The following is a 23,940-nucleotide window of genomic DNA, read 5'->3' on the forward strand; positions in this document are numbered from 1 at the left end:
AAGAACTTTGCCGTGTCCAGGGAACGCGTTTGCTCCTCCGCTTTTTTTTGCGGCAGCCCTGTCTTCCTCCTCCCACAAGGAAGGGCTCTTCCAAAAGGGAGATTTTCAAAAAAGCCTCTTCCAAAAAAAAAATCGGAAAAAGCTATAGTGTAGACGTAGCCTAGGTGTGTTGGGCTGTCTGATGGAGAGGGGCTAACCCCCCTGTTAGCTTCCTGGGGCTACCCAGAGATGTTAGAGCAACACGAGTCTTGCTGGAGAGCTGTGAGGGTGCATGGCTGGTTCTTAACACTCCAAACAGGTACACACAGGAACCCACAAAGCAGGCTGCTCCCTGAAACAGGCACAATTCACCCTCACCAGCCTCTCACTCAAAGCACAGGACTTCTCAGAGCCCCTGGCCTGGCAGCAGGACCAAGGAATCCCTCACACTTCCAGTGATAGTGTGTTACATTTAACACTCTTTCCACTAGACTGCACAACATTTTGAAGGCTGCAGCCAAACTCTCATCATCTGCTCCCACTTGCAACTGCCGCCTTCCTCTGACCTCCCCTAGCCTTCTCCTACAGGAGGATCCCGCCCTGTGCTTTCAGAAATCCCGGTCAAGGCTCCTTGGCAGCTAGGCAGGTTTCTGGCACTTCTGACTGTACTGAGTGAGGACGGAGAATTCAAACCGCTTTGCAAATTCCCAAGTGCTTCTGTGCGTCCCTGGATCTGCCCTGTGGATTCACAGGAGCTCACAGCCCTGGAACCTACCAGGGCGAGAGTTCTGTATTGTCTCATGCGAATGGTGTTCCCGGGGTGTTGCAGGAGCCTGTTTAAGCAGGTGCTGATCTATGCAAAGGAGATTCAGGTCTCTGGGGAGAGCAGACAAGCCTCCTAGCTGACTGTCGTTTCACTCCTAGCCTGGGGTTGGGTTTTGAAAGTCAAGGAGCCCAAGATCTGGGAAAAGCGCGTCTAGATTGGCCACGGACGCTTTTCCGCAAAAAGTGCTTTTCCGGAAAAGCGTCCTGCCAATCTAGACGCGCTTTTCCGAAAATGCTTTTAACGGAAAACTTTTCCGTTAAAAGCATTTTCGGAAAATCATGCCAGTGTAGACGTAGCCCTCGGGTATCTGGCAGAATTTGGATGAGTTCCTGCCCCTCCACAGCGCCCTCCCACCTCCCTAATTAGCCTGGCCCGCGTGCTCAGTGGGCTCCCTAGTGCAGTAACGCTCATTCAGGCTTGTCCCATGTTCTTCGGGGCAGGGAGCAGTAGCGGGGGCCCCCCCCTCCAGCAGCTGCAGGCCCTAGCTGCCCTCTGTATGTCTCTGAGAAGTTGCTCAGGAGAAGCAGAAGAGAGCGGCTGCAGGACGTGCTTTGCAGGAGAGGGAAGGCCATAGAGCTGACCCTGAGCTGCTGTGCTCTTCTGCCCCCTCCTCTTCTCACCCGTTACCCCCAAAACTACTGGCAGCTTCTCCTGGGCAACTCTGCTCCCTGCCACACTGGCCTGTCAAAAGGAGAAGAAGGGAATTAGGAATCGGGGCCACTGCTTCCAGCTGTCCCCCCACCTTGCCTTGCGGTGCCAACGCAGCCCTGAGCATGCAACTCCGCTGCCTCTCTTTGAAACTCAGCCCCACACTGGATCAGTAAGGAGGGGCCAGTCTCCATGTGCCAGGTGTAGCAGCCCTGGAGGGAGGAGCTGAGGTTGCAGGAGGGCACAGTTTGGGGGAGAGCCAGGAGGTCAGTCTGTGCACATGGCTGGAATGTACGGGGAGCGCTGTGGGGGGCTGTGCTCGGGTATAGCAGAGCCCTGGGCGTGCCGTGCCTCCTCCTCCAGCAGGGGATGAATTCCTTCCCCCGCAGCTCGCTTGGGTGTCTCACCTACATTGTGCTGCTGCTCGGCCCATTTCCCTGCCTTGTGCTGGGAAGCAGCAGCTGGTGGACAACTCTAGCGGCAGGGCAGAGCCAGCCAGGAGACTGGGGCGCTCCCCACAGGCGGGTGGGGACTGTGAAGGGGAAAGGAGTGGGAAGGGCTTGTGAGCAGAGCTCCCCCCAGAGCAGGGGTCTGTCCCATCAGGGTGTTGAGCTCAGTGTCTAGATAAGGGATTGTCCAGGCCAGTGTAATGCCAACAGGCAGAATCGAACCTGGGCCCTCTGGAGCTTCCTGCATGGGCCTGTCCAGCTGGAACGAAAAGCCTGGGCAGTAGCGCACACTCGTGCATTCGCTCGGTAAGTGGGCTGCGTGCACTAGACGGGACAGTGAGCTACACCCAGTAGGTGTGTGGGCTTCATCTGCACTGGGTGCTCAGAGACTCACAGAGCACTAGCACTGGAAGGGCCCTCACAAGGCACCGGGTCCAGTCCCCGGCCCTCACGGCAGGATCCAGCACCATCTAGACCATCCCTGGCAGGCGTCTGTCCAACCTGCTCTTCAATATCTCCAGAGATGGAGATTCCACAACCTCCCTGGGCAATTTAGTCCAGTGTGTAACCACCCTGACAGATGGGAAGTTTTCGCTAATGTCCAACAACACTTCCCTGCCTGCAGTTGAAGCCCATTGCTTCTGGTCCCATCCTCGGAGGCCAAGGAGAACAATTTTCTCCCTTCTCCTTATAACGCCCTTTTAGGTACCTGAAAATAATCCACCCCCTGTCACCCAGGTTCAGCCCTGATAAGCAGAAGCTAATAGCTATTGATGGACCTGTCCTGCATGACTTTATCTAGTTCTTTTTTGAACCCCATTAAAGTCTTGGCCTTCATGACATCCTCTTACAAGGAGTTCCACAGGTTGACTTGTGTAATGTGGGAAGAAATGTTTCCTTTTGTTTGTTTTAAACATGCAACCTATTAATTTCATTTGGTGACCCCTAGTTCTTGTGGTATGGAAAGGAGTAAATAACTCTTCCTTATTCACTTTCTGCACACCAGTCACGATTTTACAGATCTCTATCATATCCCCCCCTTTTTCTTTTCCATGCTCAAGTCTTTTTAGTCTCATATGGCAGCCGTTCCAAATCCCTCCTCATTTTTGTTGCCCTTTTCTGAACCTTTTCCAATTCCAAGATACCTTGTTTGCGATGGGGCAGTGCCAGCCGCACCCAGGATGGAAGATGAGAGCGAGCCGTGCTTGTATGTAGCAGCACTATGATACTTTTCTTCATGAGTCCCAACATCCTGTTCAGTTTTTTTGCCAGAGCTGGGAGTGTTGCATCCCTGTGTGGAGAACCAGTGACCACGATGCCAACTCTGACTGCTGCCTTTTCCCCTCTCCTCTAGCCTGCGAGCTGGGATTTTACAAGTCAGCCCCTGGTGACCAGCTGTGTGCAAAGTGCCCCCTGCACAGCTACTCAGAGAGCCGGGCCGCACGGGTGTGCCGCTGTGACAGCAGCTACTACCGGGCAGCACAAGATCCCCCCTCTGCGGCCTGCACGCGTAAGTACCTGCCCATCGGCCTGGGGCTGCCCACACACTGTCCACCGCACGCAGGGGCCAGACCCTGGGCCTGCCTGGCTACAGCAGCAGAGGGCGAGTCCCAGGCCAGAGGGCAGGGCCAGAAGGTTGGTGAGGACGTATCTGTCTGGGATCAGAATGGCCTGACGCTGTCGGGGTGAATGTGTGAGGACCGCCGGGCTGGAGTCCACGGGGGATTTGCCGTGTGTGTGCGTGGATGCATGTGGCTGCTGGGAGTACGTAGCTCAGGGGCGCAGGTCTTTCCTGGAGCCGTGTCTGCATTAGGGCAAAGGTGTGTGTTCTCAACGAGATAGCTCATGTGTTAGAGTCCCCAAGGCCATTAAAGCATGCAGCTGTTGTGTTTTAACCATCCTTTTTCTTAGTGTAGATGGGCCCCCGTCTCTCTGCATGTGAAGGCCCTGGCTTCATAGAGACACAGGGACCAGGCCAGAAGGGACCACTGTGATCATCTAGTCTGACCTTTTGTGTAACACAGTCCAGAGACCTGCCCCAAGGTCATTCCTAGAGCAGAGCTTTTAGATCCAAAAAATCCAGTCTTGTTGAAAAAACTAACCGTGATGGAGAACACACTACAGCTGCTATTAGCTGTTCCGTTGGTTAATTACTCTCACTATTAAAATGAATACCTGAGGGTAACTGCCAGCCACTGGGTAATGTCAGATCTTTCCTTGCGAGGCTGAAGAGCCCATCGCTAAATATTTGTTCCCCGTATAACTACTTACAGGCTGTATTCAAGTCCCTCTTTAATGTTAAGCTAAATAGGCTGAGCTCTTTGAGCCCACCTCTTTCAGGCAGGCTTTCTAGCCCGTTAGCCAGTCTCACGGCTCATCTCTGCATCCTCTCCAATTTGTAAACATCCTCCTTGAACTGGGGAATCACACCTGGACACCGGGGTCGTGCCAATGCCAGGTCACCGCTCTGCTCCTGCCTGTCATTCCCCTCTTTATGCAGCCCTGTAGTGGGATGGAGCGGCCGCCCTCTGACCCGGAGGCAGAGGAACCACTCCGGTAGGCCTAACTGGCTACACATGGTGGAGAATGTGGGCACGACCCAACCCCTGATGTAAGGGGTTGAGGACGTGCCTCAGTAGTTCCAAAAAATTGTTTTTCTCTTTCTTTTGTAGTCATTGATGTGAGTTTTCCCAAAGTAGCCATGGATGTGGGCAAACTGTGTAGGGTTCTGGCTGAGCACCAGCATCAACAGCTGCAGCAGCTGGCCCAGCAACTCGCGGCTCAATACTGGCAGCTGGTACAGCCGCTGGACATCCAGCTCTGGCAGCTCCAGGATTTCCAACAGCACAGTTTCCAGCAGTTGACCGCCCTCTGGTCCCAACCCGAAGGGCAGCTGTCAGGACCTGCCAGAGAGCCATCCAGCCCCACCACGCCTGCCCATCTCATGAGGAGGGAGCCCGGGAGTGACCCTGAGGCTATCACTGGGAAGGAAGACATTTGAGCAACTGAAAACCTCATGGGGCTAGGATCCTGTACCCCGGAACCCGTGCCGAGAGCGCTCGCTTCTGCACCTACTATGTCACCCAGGCCCAGGGCAGCTCTGATTGCCAGACCCCTGCCAGCTGAGAGCCGGGGCGATGAGACGCTACGTCCAAGTGGGCCCCAGCAAGGTGGGTTGCTGGTATGGTCGGGTCTGCACAGTGGAGATAGAGTCTCCATCCCTAGAGGTGTTTAAGTCTCGGCTTGACAAAGCCCTGCCCGGGTTGATTTAGTTGGGATTGGTCCTGCCTAGGGCCGGACTTGACCTTCTGAGGTCTCTTCCAGCTCTATGGTTCTATGATTCTATGACCCACACCTGCCACTCTGGCCCTCTAAAACTCACAACCCCTGCACAGGTGGAGTCACAGGAGGTGGCAGCCCTCCTAGACTTGGGGTGTGGCCAGACCCTCATCTCTCAGGAGATCCTCCCTACTGGCACAGTGGCAGAGGGGGAGCTGTGTGTTCATGGCGATGTAAAGGCCTACTCCTGGGCTAGGGTCCTCCTTACCATCCAAGGGTAGACAGAGGAGTTGATGGTAGGGAAGGGGCCCACATTGGCCTACCGTATTATCCTGGGCTGGGATTGGCCAGGATTCAACGCCCATCAGAGAGGCGAGTCTCGGGGTACCCCCTGTCCCGACTGGCGTGGAAGGAGACCTCCTGGGCCCAACCAGGGGAGCCTGCTGAAGAAGAGGAACCCTGGGAATGGGAAATGGGTGAGCGGCCCAACACTTCCCACTCTTCTGCTGAGGAGAACACTGAGTCCCTCGCCCTGATGGACTTTCCTCGGGACAAGTGGGATGACCCTACACTGAGGGCGGCGTGTGAGCAGCTGGCATGTGTTGATGGTGCCGTGGTGGACCCACAGAGGGCTGTGCAGTGGCCTCCGCTTTGAGTTAAAGGCAGATCGCCTCTATCGGGTAATGTGAGACCCCCGAACCCAGGCGGTCAGGACTCAGTAGCTTGTTCCCCGGTGTCATCGCAGGGTGGTGCTACAGCTCACCCATGATGTCCCAGCAGCTGGCCATCTGGGATCGGAGAAGACTCTGGCCAGAGTACTGTCTCGGTTCTTTTGGCCCGGAGTACACCACAAAGTAAAGGACTATTGTCAATCGTGCCTGGACTGCCAGCTGGCTGCCGACCCTGTGGTGCCGAAAGCCCTTCCGGTAGTAGGGATCCCTTTTGAATGAGTGGCTCTCGATCTGATGGGTCCACTTCCGGGAATTAAAGCAGGGTTCTGCTACATCCTTGTCCTAATGGACTACGCTACTCGGTTTCCGGAAGCCATTCCGCTGTGGAATATCTTCACCCAGACCATTGCCTCAGAGCTTGTGAAAATCTTTGCCTGGGTGGGGCTTCCTCGGGAGCTCCTCACAGACCCGAGCACTAACTTTACCTCTCAGTTACTCTGACAGGTGTGTGTTTTGCTGGGCATCTAGAAACTGCAAACTTTGGTGTAGCTCCCCCAAACCGACAGGCTGGTGGAACGGTTTAATCGTACGCTGAAGGGGATGCTAAGATTTCCCCCAGCCGAGATGCACTAGTGGGACCAATTACTTCCCCCACTGCTGCTGGCTGTCCGGGAAATGCCTCAGGCTTCAACCTGATTTTCCCCATTTGAGCTGCTGTATGGGCATCATCCCCGCGGTATCCGGGACCTTATGAGAGAGACTTGGGAGCAGACCCCTTTGACTTCACAAGGCCTCCTCCAGTAAATCTTCCAGCTCTAGGAGCAACTAACTCAGGCGGGCGCTCTGGCTCAGGAAACCCTCCAAGCAGCTCAAGGAACCCAGGAGCAGAGCTACAACTGCCGGGCGCAAGAAAGAACTTTGAACCTGGAGATCGGGTCCTTCTGCTGCTCCCCTCTGAGGAGTCGAAGCTTCTTGCCCACTGGCAAGGACCCTGCGAGGTCACCCGCTGGCTCGGGCCCATAACCTATGAGCTCTATCAGCCCTACCAGAAAAAGAAAGAACAGACCTATCGTGTGAACCTGCTGAAGCCATGGCAAGACCAGGGGGCCTGATGATCCCGCCGTACCCACCTTAGGGCCCCAGATACCCAGCCTGACCGAAGATGGAGAGCCACAGCTTGGGGATACTCCCTCCGGGGCCCAGTTAAAGCGGCGGGCAACCAAAATGCTGAGGGGGCTGGAGCACATGACCTATGAGGAGTAGCTGAGGGACTTGGGTCTGTTTAGTCTGCAGAAGCGAAGAGTGAGGGGGGATTTGATAGCAGCCTTCAACTTCCTGAAGGGAGGTTCCAAAGAGGCTGGAGAGAGGCTGGTCTCAGTAGTGACAGATGGCAGAACAAGGAGCAATGGGCTCAAGTTGTGGTGGGAGAGGTCCAGGTTGGATATTAGGAAAAACTATTTCACTAGGAGGGTGGTGAAGCGCTGGAATGGGTTACTAGGGAGGTGGTGGAGTCTCCATCCCTAGAGATTTTTAAGTCTCAGCTTGACAAAGCCCTGGCCGGGTTGATTTAGATGGGATTGGTCCTGCCTAGGGCAGGGGGCTGGACTTGATGACCTTCTGAGGTCTCTTCCAGCTCTATGGTTCTATGATTCTATGACCTGCACAAGGCCGGGCGCTGGACAGTTTGCCTCTTCCCTGACTGAACAAGGCCGAGTTATTGAACTATTGACTTGGGGGGTTATTTTTCGTGTCTGTCAGTAGGGCAGAGTGACCGCCCACTGACCTGGAGTTGGAGGAACCTCTCTGGTAGGACTAACTGGCTACAATCCCAGAATCATATTCACCTTTTCACACTGGGAGCTTGTGTTCAGTTGATCACCCACCACAAGCCCCGATATTTTTCCAAGTCCCGCACCCTGCCAGTAGGCTGCCTTCTTTGTTCCTAGCACTGTATGTGCACAGTAGGGATGGCAAGATGTGGTCCACTCCATGATTAACCAATGAGCTTATCGACGACACACACTCCCCCGCACACGGCCTCTGTATCAGAGGCAGCAAGGCGGTGAGGGGAGCGGGACACAGGACCATGAGGAGCTGGCTTTAAGCAGGCTCCCCACGAGTGCTGGATCCGCTTGCCCCCCCACCCCAATGCTGCTGCCTCTGATAGGGTATGTCTACACTGCATCCCTAGTTCGAACTAGGGATGCAAATGGAGACAATCGAACTAGTTAATGAAGCGGGGATTTAAATATCCCACGCTCCATTAACATGATCTCGCCGGCGCGCTAGTTCGAATCACAGCTATGAGGAGTAACATTAGTTCGGACTAAGGGCTTTAGTCTGAACTAACGCGTCCCGGCGCGCACTTCCTGGTTTGAATCAGCTGTGATTCGAACTAGCGCGCCGGCGAGATCATGTTACTGGAGCGCGGGATATTTAAATCCCCGCTTCATTAACTAGTTCGATTGTCTCCATTTGCATCCCTAGTTCGAACTAGGGATGCAGTGTAGACATACCCATAGAGAGGCAGCAGTGCGGAGGGTGCGAGGGGCAGTCTGGAGCCGATACGCACAGGGAGCCGGCTTTTGTCTCTCCGTGCGTGCTGGCTCTGCAGACTTGCCTGCCCCCCTTGCTGCCTCCTACAGAGGTAGACAGGAGCTGGTGCTGGGGGGAGCTAGCTTAAAAGCCGGTTCTGCCCAGCACCAGCTCCGTGGTGCCGCCTGCCCCGTGGTGCCGCCTGCCCCACCCCTGCTGCAGCGGGGAGGGGCAGGGAAATGGGGGAGGCTACCCCAAAGCAGCGTCTCTCTGCAGGGGTCCAAGGTCCCCATGGATAGAGGTGCCTCTGTCCACAGGGAGCTCAGACCCCCCACAGATAGGGGCTGCTGCCAGGGACCAGCCTCTTTCCATGGCAGGCCCAAGCTTGCTGCGGATAGAGGCTGCTCCGTGGAAGGCGGAGCAGCCTCTATCCACAGGGAGCTCAGACTCCCCACAGACAGGGGCTGCTGCCGGACCAGCCTCTGTCCACAGGGAGCTTGGACCCCAGCTGCAGCCGGTTTGCGTTAGGAGCTGGTTTCTAAACTGGCTCCCCCTGCCACCCATGCTGCTGACTTTGATAGAGAGGCAGCAGCACTGGGTAGCAGGGGGCGCCCTGGGAGCGGGGCTGGCAGTGCGCTGGCTGCTGGCCCTGCCCCTGGGGACTATCGAATAGTCGTGTAACCAATAAGATTTCATGTGGTTACATGACTAGTCAATTACCTGGCATCTAAGGGTGTGTCTAGACTACACCTCTCTGTCGACAGAGGGATGTAGATTAGGCACATCGAAATTGCTAATGAAGCTGGGATTTAAATATCCCGTGTTTCATTAGCATAAACATGGCCGCCACTTTTTTCCAAATGGAGCTTTTTCAAAAACACATGGCAGTCTAGATGCAGATCTGTAGAAAATAAAGCCTTTTTCGACAGATCCTGTATTCCTCAATAATACTAGCGACAGAGAGGTGTAGTCCACACACACCCTAACATCCCCAATTCACACTCAGTTGTCTGAAACACATTGTTTGCTTGTACTGTATCCAGTTTACCAGGGGACACAGATTGCTCCATAGTGGCGACCTGTCTTTTGTGATTATTTACCACTCTCCCAATGTTTGTGTTAGCCACCATCAGTAACCATTCTGTTTTCCTCCAGCTCACTAGTAAAGATGTTGAATAACATAGGGGCAAAAGCAGATCCTTGTGGGATTCCGCTCGAAGACCATCTACTGAGCAATGATTCCCCACTTACAACTAGATTGTGAGAGCTGTCCGTTAGCCACCTTTTAATCCATTTAACATGCGCCAAGTCAGTTTTTGAATCAAAATATTGTGCAATATCAAGTCATATACCTTATCCAAGTCTGATTAAAGCGCATCAACCCTATTTCCATTTCTCTCTCATAAATAGACGAAATTTGTTTAAATGTGTTTTCCATTAAACAGTGTTGATCGGCATTTATCATATTTCCCCTCCTTTAGTTCTTTATCGAGTCTTGTATCAGTGCTCCAGTATCTGACCCGGGATTGATGTCAGGCGGATAGGCCTGTACCTACCTACATCATCCCAGTCCCCCTTTTAAAATATTGGTGTAATGTTAACTTCCTGCCAGTCTTGTGTCACTTCCCTGGTGTTCAAAAACTTACTAAAAAGCAGCATTAATAATCGACACGGCTCCTCAGCCTGCTCTTGTAAAACTGCTGGTTAGAAGGTTGTTCAGACCTGCTGATTTTAAAATGCGTAAGGTTCGTAGCTGCTGTTCAACATTCTCCTGCGCTACTAGTGGATGGAAGGAGCGTTATCATATGATATGCCTGTAAGATCTGTCTCATTCCAAATATAGAAAAGAAATACAGAAAACACCTTAATGGTTAATTCTACCATTTTCATCTAGCAATGGAGGAATACCGTTCATAGGCTTCTTTTTGTTCCTAATATACGTTACAAACTCTTGTTGTCTTTAACTCTGCTGGCCATATATTTCTTTCTGTGTTCCTTTGTTTCCCTTATCCATTTTCTACAGTCCCTAGGTTCTGATTTATATTCAATATTATCAGATCCCCCTTTCTTTTATTTGTTATATACTCTGGTTGGGGTGCTCATATCCCTCCAGAAAGGGTGTGTGTACAGACATAGATCACTAGAGTTGTATGCATGTTTGTAGGTCTGTCTCTATGGGCTGAGTCCATGTCTGTGTCTTTGGGGCTATTGTGTCCATCTGAAGGAAGAGTGTATGGGTATGTCTACACTAGCCCCCTAGTTCGAACGAGGGTGGCTACTGTAGGCATTCGAACTTGCATTGCAGGAGGAGTAACAGTTAATCCAAACTAAAGACTTAGTTCGGATTAACTTCTGACTGCCGCGTGTAGCCGAGGGCAGTCAGTTCGAACTAAGGAGATTTAAAAATGGCGCCCACCCGGGAACATGCAAATGAAGCCTGAGATATTTAAATCCTGGGCTTCATTTGCAAGTTCGAATGCCTACATTAGCCACCCTAATTCGAACTAGGGGGCTAGTGTAGACATACCCTATGTGTGTTTCTGGGCACACGTGCCTGTCCATGTATGTGTTTTTAGGGGCATGCATATCTGTGTGTATCCATTTGTGTTAAGGGAAATAGTGCCTTTAAATCATTTGTGATCCCAATCCTGTGTTAATTCCCCTAACTCGCACCCTAACATGTTCACTGTTGTCTCTGCTCACGTCAGATGAGGAAGAACTTTCCCCGTCCGCCCCTTTGCAATTCCAGGGCTGTCCAGCGTTTGGAGCCATCGGGGTGGTGAAATGTCACTGGGGAAGGCAGGCAGATTCTGCAAGTGGCACCCGCTGGAGCAGCCCCGTCCAACCCATTGGCAGAAAGGGCTCCCCCGGAGGGGCCGCTTGGTCTGCCGGGAAGGGGTTAATGCTCAGACTGGTCGAACGGGCGTAAACCAGGCCAGGTGCCAACTGCTGCTGGGCGAATGCCCCCGCTGCTTTGCCGGCACATCGTCCTTGCAGCCCCTGCCACGGCCGGGATCCCCGAGCGAAGCCCTGCATGAAAGCAGGCGGGTGGCGGCTGAGAACGGCGGGCTACCGAGGGGCTTTGGCCGGGGGTGCTGGGGCAGAGGGAGCGTGACTCTCTCCTCTGTCAGTGCTGAGCCGGCTGCTCCAGCACGATGTCGGGGCTCCTGGATGAGGGAAGCCGGAGGTTCTGCCTGGACGTTTGGGGTCGCCCTAGCCAGCGAGTGCCAGGGGCCAGCGTGCTGCGAGGCTCGGCTCAGTTCCCTCACGCCACAAGCACAAGTCTCGCCCTGGCTTCCTCAGCCTCGCCCCCGTCCCGTCCTGCATCTCCCCCAGCACCCTCGGCTCTTCCGTCCGGTTTGTCAGCCCGGAGCCACGAACCAGCCCCCGGTTGGCGTGCGCCCGCCACACAGTTCGCGCAGCGGAGGCCTGCTTGGGAGCAAGGTGAAGCACAGGGCGTGTATGGCAAACCCACACGTGAGGAGGAACTGGCAAGGGGAAAGCGACAGCGACAGCAAACTAGACGCAGCCGCAGGCTTGACGCGTTCCTGCCCTGAACCAGCTTCCCAGCATCCCGCCAGCGAGGGGAGGGGCCAACGTTCCTGGGCTGCCCCCTGCCTCAGGGCTGCCTTCCGGGTCTGGATGATCGAAAGGGCTTGTGGGTGTTTTCTCCCTCGGTCGCTGCACATGCTCACTGGGGGACTCTTCTCAGGGCCTGTCCGCGCTTGAGATGCTACAGCTGCGCCACATGGAGCTTCCCACAGACACTGGCTCCACCGGCGGGATGGGCTGTCCTGGTACCCGGTAACCCCCCTCCCCAAGAGGTGGCAGCTACATGGATGGAAGAATTCTCCCAACCCGGCGCTGCCTAAGCCGGGGCTAGCCTGGAGCCCCTGCGGGTCTGATTTGTGCCTCCCCTGCGCAGCAGCGTTAAGATGACTCAGTTTCCTCGCGTAGGGCAGGCCTGAGTTTCCACGGTCATGGGACCTGGTGCACTGAGCCCTCTTGTGGCCTTTTTGCCCACGGCGATGGCAAGTTAGGCTTTGGGCTGTCTCTGTCCAGGCCCTGGCTGGTTCTCAGGGGCGCAGATGACTCGTCTCTTGGGCTCGCCTCGTAGATGATTCTCTCCGTCGCTCAGCCGAGATCCGGTCTCTGCGCGGTTCCCTTTCTCTCCGGGACTCCCGTTCACACCCGGACCGGCTCTCCGTGAACTCATCCGCCAGTCTCCCGTCCTCCTGGGGGGTCTCTGGTCTTCGGTCCTTGAGCCACAGCCTCAGTTTGGGTGGGCATGCTTCATAGAACTGCTCCATCATGAACAGCCTGAACAGCTCCTCTGCGGTCTGGGCTCTGACTCCAGACACCCACTTGCGGCCGTATTGCGCCAGGCGGGAGGCCAGGTCCACATAGGTCTCCCGTGGCTCCTTCTGCACCCCCCGGAACTTCTTCCTGTACATCTCGGGGGTCAGCCCGAACTTGTGCAGCAGGGCCTCCTTGACTCGGTTGTAATCCCCTGGCTGTAGGTCCTCCAGCTGACTGAGCACTCCAGCCGCCTCCTGGCTCAGTGCAGGAATGAGCTTCTGCAGCCAGTCAGCTGGGGGAACCCGTTGCAGTCCACAGGCCCTCTCAAAGGAGCCGAGGAACCCGTCTATGTCGCCCATGTCCTTCAATTGGGCCACCTCAAGCCTCTCCAAGCGTCTGGCAGTCCCGGGACCCTGGGGCCCATCCACTCTTGGCGCAGCCGGGGCCCCGCAGGTTCTCTGCTCTGCCATGGCCAGCTCATGCTGTCGCTGCTTCTCTCGGTCCTGTACTTCCAATTCCTTCATCTGCAGCTGGATCTCCAGCCGCCGCAGCTCTGCTGGGCTGGCTCCTACCCTAGACGGCCTACGGCTTGCAGGCCTCCCGGGAGAAGCTGTCTCATCTCTCCGGCAGGCTCCAGTGCTCTGCCTCCTCTCAGAGCCTGACACACTCCCAGGGGAGGTCTGGCTGCTTCCCGTGGGGACAGATTCCTGGCCCTGTGGCTGGTCATTCTCTTCCAGCTGGGCAATCAGCTGGGCCTTGGTTGCTTTCCACACAGGCAAACCCCTCTCTCTGCACAGCTTCACCAGCTCTGCCTACAAGAATCGGGCGTAGGCCATCTGCCCGCTGGGCCCCTCGGTGCAGACTCACCAGTCTAGTGCTGCAGCGCCCCACGATTCCCAGGAACCGCTTTGCTCTGTCTCCAGCACACCTGGCTCCAGGGCTCTTGCTTCTACTGCACCTTGTCGCTCGCCGCTGGAAGCTCCATCCACGGGGTGCAGTGGATCCCACTCCTGACACCAGTGTGATGGCGCGTTGGGGTCCCCCGCCTCCTGCACCCCTGAAATGGCACGAACAGACTCCACCAGCCGGTAGAACAGAGGGTGTTTATTGCCTCTCCAGAATACAGCATAGCACAGATGTCACCAGGTTACAGGACAGGCCTAGGATGCCTAAGCCCCCCTTGATATGGGGGGGGGTCTCGGCTTCTAAACCCCCCAGCCTGTTGCTGAGGCTGCTTCCTCCATGCTCCCAGACAGACACTAACTCACTCTCCTCCAGCCCTGCCCCCAGCCAGGGCAGCATCCACCTTCCTTTGTTTCTCCCTATGGGGGGTAGCTGGTCGGACAGGTTGAGATACCCTCTGTGCATAATGTCTCACTCCCTGTCCTTCTGGGCCATGGTACCGGCAGCAGCCAGTGGGGTTACCACAGAGCCAGCATAGAAAGCAGCCCAATACCCCCACCACGGCACAACGTGTCACATGGTTTCCCTGGCTCCTTTTGTTACTTCCCTGGAGGCGTTTTGTCACTGTGCAGCCATCCATGGACACAGGCTCCCCAGTGGTGCCGCATCAGCTCGCAGTCCTTCCCTTCGGGCGCCCGCCCAACGGCCGTCGATGGTCACCGCTTCCCTGCTCCAGACGATTGGCTGGTCAGGCTGCTCCGGTTCGGAGGTGACTCAGCAGCACGGAGCTGCCGTGCATCTGCGAGTCCCTGGGACTTCTGGGGTGCAGCGAGTCTACGCTCGTCCCGTTCCAAGGGATTGGATCCTTGGAGCAGGGCCACCGTGGGGCCTAATGTCCCCTCACCATGGCCAGGGCCTGCCTTTGCCTCCTGGGGCACAGATACCGCTGGGCATGACCTGGCCTGCTGGGGTCCTGTCCCCTTTCCAGATGGGGACCCTGCCTGTGCTCTTCCGCAAGCCGCACTCTGGCCTGCAACTAGGAGCCTACCCAGCCCTTCCGGAGCAGACCCAGCTCTGTCACCGCTGTGGCCGGCTTGAAGGACCTGCCGGTGCCCCCGCAGCCAATCTCTAACTGGATGGCCGCATGTACACACACCCGCCACAGCTTGGCAGGGTGCCCACAGCCCTGGGGCCCAGACCCCCGAGGTGGCTTTCCCGGCACTGGTACTCATCCGGAACATCTGCAGAGCCACGGCCCGATCCTTGGTCCACATGTTTACGTCTCGTTGTGCTACCCCTCCGCAGGCTGAGACACTGGCTTTGGCAGAGCCGGGAGCGCCTGCCCGCCCCCACGCTGAGGTAGGCGCCACCCACGGGGGTGGACACGAGCAGGCACTCGAGGAAGAAAAGACGTGTCCCTGTGTCACAGCTGGTGCTTGCACGCATCCCCGGGCCTGGCCCCGCCCCCGTCGTCTCGGGGAAAGCGCCGCTCAGGAGTCCCCCACGGGGGCTGCTCAGGGGGAATCTGCTGCCTGCTGACAGGAGGGGGAAAAGGGGGCAGTTGCCCCAGGACCTGGAGTTTCAGAGGCCTGGAGCTCCCAGCTGCCGCTGCCGCTGCCGCTGCCGCTGCCGCTGCTGCTGTGGTGGCTGCAGCTCTGGGCCCGTTTGAATGGCCACCAGGGCCACTGAGCACTGGGGCGGGGCCGTGGTCTGGGTGGTGCTAAGGGCTGATTGGTCTCAGCCCTGCCCCCTCTGCCCTCAGCCCCCCCCTTTCCAGGGCACAGAGCCAGACCTTGCCCTGGGGCCCACTGTGCACACCTGTGTGCAATGGACACGAGCAGCACCTCTCGCAGAACACCTGTTGCAAAACGGCAACTTACCCGCCCCTAGATCTGTACCTCGGCGTGCACCGGGCGCCGGCCGCATTCAGCACAGAGTGTAACAATGACACGGCCTCGGCAGGCCTGCGCGGCAATGCTGGCCCCATCCGCTAAGCACCTTAGCGCTTCTTGCCATTGCCGCAGTAAACATTTGGCACACGCAGAGAGGAAATTTGTCATAATCCAGAAACATCCATTCGTTCTGGTCTCAGTCCCAGCGAGGGAAGCACCTTCCCAGCCCAGCCCCCGGAGAGCTAGAACTCACACAACAAGGCAGGAAGGGTAAGTCTACACTAGCCACCCTCGTTCAAACTAGGGTGGCTAATGTCGTCATTCGAACGTGCAAATGAACGTCCTCATTGCAGGAGGAGTAACGGTACTCCCAATTAGGAGCTTTAGTTCGAACTACCTAGCCCGTGCCGGTTCGAACTACTGGGCATTTAAAAATGGTGGCGCCCGGGAACATGCAAATAAAGCCTGGGATATTTTAATCCTGAGCTTCATTTGCACGTTCGAATGACGACATTAGCCACCCTCGTTCGAACTAGGGTGGCTAGTGCAGACTTACCCTAACAGAAGAGCAAGTCAGGGAAGTGGGACGGGGGGTGGAGTATTGTAGTGACTTGGGGATCACACTTCAGGATGGGGGAAGGGAACTTTGGAGACTGGTATTGTCTAGAATCGTTTTCCTGCACCGGATTAGTAGCCCTGGCTGAGGGGGCATTTCGTCTCTCAGGTCTATTTCCTAGCAAACCAGAGTGTGGCCAAGCAATGGGCCGTGCGATCGCTCACCAGGTCTGTTCTAGTCGGGGTTAAGGATGTGAACGGGAACTGTCACCGTTAACCTCAGCAGGAAATGGCTAACGATTACCCCGAAGCAACCCACCGGCTGAGAGCTGTTCCAGCCCCACAGGGCTGCTGGCTCCAGCCCCTAGCCTGCACGGGCACACAGGCGTGGAGTCGGCAGCCTCGTGGGAGGCCGGGCAGCAGGAGGGCTGCCAGCCCTCAGTCCCTGCTTGCTGTGTGGGGGCCGCTCCATCCTGGCCATGGCGGGCGGGGCGGGGGGAGCACTCCAGATTTAATGTTTAACCAGCTAACTAATTTCACAGGATTTTACATCCCTACTCAGGTTCTCACGGTGCATGTCACCCTCAGATCAGCCTGTATCTCAGCTGGGTCATTCCTTCCCCTCTCCCTCCCCATACCACCCACGGCATGTCACCCTCTGGTCAGCCAGTACCACCCTGTTCCCTCCTACAGATCACATCTCCTTCCCATGGGTTCTCTCCCCGCCCCCAGCACAGCACCCCACCCCACCCATTTGGATGAATCTCTGCTTCCTTCCAGGGCCCCCCTCTGCTCCTGTGAACCTGGTCTCCAGCGTGAACGGCACCTCAGTGACACTGGAGTGGGCCCCACCCCTGGACAAGGGGGGACGCGCTGATATCACATACAACGTGCTCTGCCGACGCTGCACGTGGGGCCCGGGTCAGTGCGAGGCCTGTGGCAGTGGGACCCGCTTCATTCCCCAGCAGATGAGCCTGGCACAGGCTGCCCTCACTGTGGCCAACCTCATGGCCCACATGAACTACTCCTTCTGGGTGGAGGCTGTCAACGGCGTGTCCGACCTCAGCCTGGAGCCCCGGACGTTCGCCGTTGTCAACATCACCACGAACCAGGCAGGTAGGAGGAGCAGATAGCCAGAGAAGGCAGGGCCCAGGGTCACTGGTGTGCACATCCCCGCTGGGTGCGGCTGGGCCTTCTCCCTGGCGGCCAGCCTTTGCCTAGCGGCCTTGGAGGGAGTGCTGTCCGCGCTGGGTTCCCTGTGCTCAGAAGGGGTGTGAGCTGTGGGCGACGTGTGGGGACTGTGGCAAATGCTGGCTTGCTCATGGTGACCAGTAGGGTTGCCTGATGGTTGAAACAAAAATACCGACCCCCCTCCCCCCAAAAAAAACACCGGGAAAAAATTCTGTTGAAGCAAAAAAAGGAGGGGAGGAGACCAAAGTTGTGTGATGGTAAAGAATGGTTCCCGGTCACCCCGACAGCTGCCCCGCTCAGAGCAGTGAGGGACTTGACTCCCATTTGCACGTGCAGGAAAGCCAAGTCCCCTCCCCCCACCGTAAGGTTTCTAAGGCAGGTTGTGAGCTGGGAGCGGATTCCCTCCCCGTGCGCTCTGGGCAGGGCAGCGTGACTTGGTGCAGCGGGGAGGGGCCAGATGAGCACTGTGTTAGACAGACATCACAGCGGGGACAAGGGACCTTTTCTGGGTCAAGGTCGCTGAGCCACAGAAAACTCAGAGCTGGGGGCCAGAAAAGTGAGAAGCAAACAACCCCAAAGCCCCCCCACTGATGTGGCCTCCGACAGAGACAGCAGACTAAGGGTACGTCTCCACTTACTCCCTAGTTCGAACTAGGGATGCGAATGTAGGCAACCGAAATTGCTAATGAAGCGGGGATTTAAATATCCGGTGCTTCATTAGCATGATCTCGCCGGCGCGCTATTCCGGCCGCCAGCCGATTCGAACCAGGAAGTGCGCGCCGGGACGCGCTAGTTCGAATCAAACCGCTTGGTTTGAACTAACGTTACTCCTTGGAGTAACCAAGCGGTTTGATTCGAACTAGCGTGTCCCGGCGCCCACTTCCTGGTTCAAATCGGCTGGCGGTCAGAATAGCGCGCAGGCGAGATCATGCTAATGAAGCACCAGATATTTAAATCCCTGCTGCATTAGCAATTTCGGTCGCCTACATTTGCATCCCTAGTTCGAACTAGGGAGCAAGTGGAGACGTACCCAGACAGAGCCTAGGCGAGGGGCTCAGGGCGAGGACGGGCTGCTGGGAGGTGGGTTTGGGGTGGCAGGGGGGTGCAGTAGCCGTGGGGGCTGGATCCAGACAAGTCGGATCGGATGCTCCCCGCCCCTGCAGTATGTTCAGACTCCCACTACTCCCACCCAGTCTTTCCTGGGCTTGCCAGGGTCTCTCCGCTCCCGGGGGCCGGGACTGCCAGGGTCTGCTGGGAGTGCTCTGCCCCTGGGGATTGCTTGGACTTGCATTCCCGGCTGCTGTGCCCAGCAGGGCTTCCTGGGGCTGGAGCGCGGCCTCGCTACCGATTCCTGCCTTGCAGCTCTGCCCACTAGGTCTGAGGCCCCACGGGCTAGTCCGGATGCTCCCCGAATGTTTGCTGTGGGTCAGCGTTGCTCACGTAGCCTTTGGGTTGCTCTACCGCGGTCCAGTGGCAGCCGTACTGCAGCCCATGGGCCGATCCCGGCATCCACGCTATGGCCAGGAAGAAACACGGGGAGCATCCCCAGGTGCTTTGACAAAGGCACTGGCGGCGCCAGCTCCTCTGTGTGAGCATCAGCACGAGAGGCCCCGTGCGGCCCAGTCACGGCTGCGTCACTGCAGCGCAGTGCATGGCGCGCGGGGGCCTGGACGCCCCACCTGGCCGGGCCGCAGGGGGCTACAACGAGGTAAAACTGCAGCCCTGTGTCTCCATGGACATAGCGCAGCCGGTGCCCCCTGGCCCCGCCCCCTCCCACGCTCCGCCACCAGCGGGGCTGCAAGTTGAGGCTTCTGAAAATGACAAGTCCTCTTCCCCTGCAGCCCTGGGGGCGGGGTAATGTTATTGCCCCCCCCCAAACCGGACTCTTCCATTGTTGCTGCGACCCTCCCACCTGGCCCCCAAAGCCAGAGTATTCTATGCCCACCGCCCACCCACTCCACCAAACAATGGGATGTTCCATCATTGCTGCCCCCACCAACTGAAAAACTGGACTATTCCATTCTGGCCCATCTTACCCCCCAGTGCAAGCAGGGCCATGAATTGCCCTGTGCCCAGGCCCTCGCAGAGCAGAGTCTGGGAGCAGGGCCCGGCGATCCAGCTGCCCCGGGCACAGGAAGACCCAGCGTCTGGAAGCCAAGCTGGATAAAGTCACAGTGGAAATGGGCTAATGAAGCCCTGGACCAGCTTGCTGGGGGCGGGGGGGAGAGGGGAGGAATCTCTGTCATTTGGAGCCTTTTAATTGAGACTGGACATCTCTTCTCGCAAAGCTCCGGGCCAGATGCAAGAGCCGTGGGGGGCAGGGGGGACTGTGGCCTGGGCGTCCAGGGCTGCGGGATCAGAACGGTCCCTTCCATCCACCCACGATGGCCCAGGAGCCTTTCAGCGGTGCCCTGTCCCTGTGCCAGGCACGTTCCCTTACGGCTCCCTGCATCCATCCGTGCACAGCAATGGAGTGACGAGACAGGCAGCAGCGTGCCCAGGGCCTGTGTGGGTGGGGCTGTCCCTGCCCCGCCCCGTAGTCTGGCCTGGCTGCTGGTGGGCTAGACAGACCTGAGTTGAAAATTGGTCCCCGAGCCCAGCTGTGCTCATCTGCACAATGGGGCTGGGCTGGCAAGGGTGTGACTGGGGCCCCATTGACCAGAAAGGGGTGTGAATCTGCTGTGCCTTTGTGAACCCCAAGTAAGTCCCACGGCCTGGGACCCCCTCACTAGGGAGCGAGGGGGGGCTGGCACAGGCTGTGCATAAGTGGGGGGGGTCTGAAGGGTCAGTGCTCCACCGGGCGCCCGGCAGCTGGACAGCACTGTCCTGCTCTGAGGGACGTGCTAGACAGCTGGGCTACCTTTGCCAGAGACCCCAAGATGGGGGCAGTGGCTGGGCTCTGCACGGGCTCCCGAAGTCCCAGGGACCCTGAGGTGTCCCAGGCTGCAGCATGTCGCTGTGTCCCTGCGGGCAGGCCCAGCTGCTGACGTGCTGCCCTCTGCACTCTCAGCCCCATCCCAGGTGGTGGTGCTCCGCCAGGAGAACACGGGTCAAAACAGCGTCACGCTGCTGTGGCATGAGCCGGACCAGCCCAACGGCGTCATCCTGGAGTACGAGGTCAAGTACTACGAGAAGGTAACCGCCCCGCAGCCTGGCCGTGGGGCATGGAGACAGGGTTATTGCCGACCTTCTAGTGAGCGGGTGTAATCTTCCCGGCCAGACACACAAACAAGGGAACTTCTGGGCCCTCCCAGCCTGTCTCAGGGAGACCTTTCCCTTGCTCTGCAACAGGACAAGGAAATGCAGAGTTACTCCACGCTGAAATCCAAAGGCACCAGTGCGACTGTGTCTGGGCTCAAGCCTGCAACCCGCTACATCTTCCAGGTTCGGGCCCGGACTTCTGCTGGCTGTGGGAGGTTCAGCCAGACGGTGGAGGTGGAGACTGGGAAAGCGAGTGAGTGCGTTGGCCGGAGGGTTACAGGGCTGCGTCCACCCGCCCAGCGATTAGCCGAGGCTGTTTGAGACCCACTGCTCAGTCACTGGGAGGCCGAGGGGAGACGAGTGCATGGACAGGCTGTGTCGGAGGGGGCTGGTGGCTCTAGTGGGAAGCCAGGTGCTGGCGGTGGCGATGCACCAGCTGGCGCCTGGATGGAGGTTTGCTGGGGGGATTGGGAGCAGCGGGAAGTGGGAAGGGCCGGGAGCGATTCTGTCACAAAGGGGAGCCTGGGGGTGCACCTGTGGGATGGGGTGGGAAAGTGGGGAGGAGGCTGAGACGTGACATCGCAGACTTGAAGGGCAGAAGAGACCCCCTTGGGTCTGCCTTCCCTGCAGCCCCTCGGTGGGTGTTTTACACCCTGCGCCCCATCCACACACTGACCCTCTGACCTTTGGGGGCTACTGAGGCCTCCCCAGAATACAGGGCAGCCCCCTGCGTGGGCCCACCCCTGCCAGTGCCACCCTTCCCAGAGCCACCTCCCCCGGCTCCGCCAGCCCCTCCTGCGTGCACGTTCTCTCGTTTCCCTGGACAAAGGCACAGCTGCTGCTGAGTCCCTCCACAAAAGCAGGGCTCTAAGCCGAGCGAGTGGCCTCCCAACACGTGACGCCAGGGGATCACTGCGGCTTGAGCCTCCAGGGCCTCCAGACAAGTGACCACCCTGTGGGGTGCCCCAAAGGACAGAAACGTTCTCCCACAATGCACTGGGAGAGACTCACCCAGCGCACCAATTACTGCAGCGGAAGCAGCCATGGGGCGTGCCCCCAGGATCCTAGCGACCTGCATGGGGCAGGAATCCAAGCGGGGCTTTGCAGTGCGCTCTGCTCCTTGCAGGAATAGCGGGGTCGCTGTGTGGGCGGAGCGACGCCGCCGCCCAGCCGAGGGAGCACACCTGGGCTGCTGCCGCTCAGCGCAGTGATTAGCGCAGGCGCGTGGCAGCCGACACGCCTGGGTTCTGCACTCACTTCTGCCACGGGTTTGCTATGCCACTCCCACTGGCCCACCCTCATGCCTCAGTTTCCCCTGGAAAGAGATGACCGCATAGGGAGTCAGGACAGTTAATGCCTTTCCCATCAGGATCCTCAGTAGAAGGCTTGGCAGTGGGACAGCGTATTCTGTGTCTTGACAGAGGGTGGGTTAGTGGGTACCTACACCAGGCCCATGTGCCCACAGGTCCCCGTCTGTGCTGTTTCTTTTCCAGTAGCTCTCAGGTATGACACCATGACAATCATCTGGATCTGCCTGACCCTGATAACGGGCCTTGTACTCCTGCTCGTGGTTCTGATCTGCAAGAAGAGGTAGGAGACCCGCAGCGGTCGCTGCATGCTCAACTCAAAGGCGCATCCGGTTGGCTGCTCCCCCTAGAGCTGGGGCAAGAGGCTGCATTAGCGCCACCTCTGCCCCGCCTGTTGGGGAGTGGAGCGCCCTCGAGAGCAGCCAAGAAAATGGGAGCCTTGGATCAGGCAGACGAGAACAGGGCTCCCGGGCACCTCAGGAGCCTGACACGGCCGTGAGGGTTGTGGCACTCAGTGGCCATAGGCCTGCTGGGAAGGGCCTTGCTAGGGCTGTATTCCAGCATCCTGCCAGGCAGGAGTCAGACAGCAGGCAGCCGTCGGGCCAAAGGCTTGGGTATCACTGCCGGGTGCTTTGACCACACCTCGACGTCTTTGTACGTATTATCGTCATTGCTGGCTTTATTATTTTCTCTGACATGCGGACTGGACAGTAGCTGCTTTTTTTTGTTTTTGGTCTCTGCTGCTGGAGTGCCTGCTTCTGGCTTCAAGCCGGGGTGTGGCCGGCCAGTTCGTCACTCTGCTGTTTGCAGATCGGAGGTTCTCCTGTGCCAGAGCTGCTCTCGGCAGTGTGCCGTGCTTCGCAGCCCTTCCTGCTCTGATCAGAGACATTAGAAATCAAACACAGCACAGGAGTCCGGAGCCACCGGAGATGGCTGCAGATGCCATGGACAGAGGAGCCAGGAGTCAGGCACTAGAGCTGGGCATTGACCCCGCCCAGAGGCTGCTGCACACACTAGCAGTAGCAGAGGCACAGCCAGCAGTGACGGTCGGCAAAGCACTTACGAGCAGTGAATGTGAAGGCAGCTGGCCCGCCCCGGGGTCAGTGACAAGACACAGCAGCAGGGGGAGCAGAGACGCTGGCAGCAACAACAGCTCAGTCCAGCAAAGATACTTGGTGCGGAGCTTATCTCGGGAAGAGTGATGGGCCTGTAGGCACGTGCGTGGGGGCGATGCCGAGAACCTGCCCTCCACGCTCACTGCCTCTGCTGACGCGCTGCATCCCAGAGAGAGAAGCAGCCCCAGAGGCACCGGCCGACGCCCCTCCTGCGAATCCCAGCACATCCGTGTTCTGCCAGCAGGCGACACTGTGCAGGTGGTTGCACCTCACCCGGGACGGGGCAAGCCCTTGGGCACAAGGAGAGTCACGACATGGAGATGGCGGCGGAAGCAGGCAGCGTGCAGCAGCTGCCTCCCCAGAAAGTGGCCTTGACAGTTAATGGAAAGAAGAAAGAGCTCGACTGAGTTGGCTGGTGAGAACTCCCCGTGTGGGACGCTGCGTGAGCCACATGCGCTTGCCTGAACCACTTAGCACAGGCAGAGAAAACACCTGAGCCGCACACAGCCAGGGAGGGTTGATGCTCAAGAGAGGAAGCCAAGGACACCTTCCTACAAGCCGCGACGGCTGCCAGGAGCCAGTATTCCCCATGGCCACTGGTGTGCGCGCCTTACTCTCGCGCCAGCTCCTTGCTCAGAGCCCGACAGACGTGGTGACTGTGGAACCCCCAGGCCCAGAGAGAGCTGTAATCGCCCTCCGGGCTACTGCACTGTGCTGCAGCTGTAGGGTCCATGCTCTCTCCAGCAGCTTCCTATCAGGCCTGAGTAGCCGTAGTCTGGTGCAAATTCTGCAGGCTGGAGACTCTCTCTCTGCTGGTGGCGCAGTGCAGCAGTGCCTGCTGTCACTGAGCAGGCGATCAGACTCATGGCTGAACGCTACAGACAACCAAACCGTGCCCCAGCTTAAAGCGTGGCAGAAATCCTGGGCAGACTCGGCAAAGGTGCCGCCTCAAAAGCGAGCTCAGCTCCTTACCGCCCCAAGGGAGCTCTGCTAGGAACTGTCGAACAAGCCCAGAGTCAGGTGCTTTGGATCCAGCTGCCCCGCCGCTGGATTCACAGCAGTCCGGCTGGTGCCCGGTGACAGTCCCAAT

The 23,940-nt window shown here is 57.7% G+C and overlaps 1 protein-coding gene across 1 annotated transcript in view; it reads left to right on the forward strand.

Moving 5' to 3' along the window:
- EPHA8 (EPH receptor A8) overlaps window positions 1–23,940 on the forward strand; it is a 122,831-nt gene that overhangs the window by 72,230 nt on the left and 26,661 nt on the right. Inside the window, exons 4-8 of the mRNA XM_075906308.2 lie at window positions 3,257–3,412; window positions 16,817–17,152; window positions 20,238–20,362; window positions 20,519–20,681; window positions 21,922–22,018. Of these exons, the coding sequence (XP_075762423.2) occupies window positions 3,257–3,412; window positions 16,817–17,152; window positions 20,238–20,362; window positions 20,519–20,681; window positions 21,922–22,018 (877 nt within the window). The remainder of the gene's footprint in view (window positions 1–3,256; window positions 3,413–16,816; window positions 17,153–20,237; window positions 20,363–20,518; window positions 20,682–21,921; window positions 22,019–23,940) is intronic.

Source organism: Pelodiscus sinensis, chromosome 24 (genome assembly GCF_052426305.1).
Source record: "Pelodiscus sinensis isolate ZL-2025 chromosome 24, ASM5242630v1, whole genome shotgun sequence".
NCBI classification, from domain to species: Eukaryota; Metazoa; Chordata; order Testudines; family Trionychidae; genus Pelodiscus; species Pelodiscus sinensis.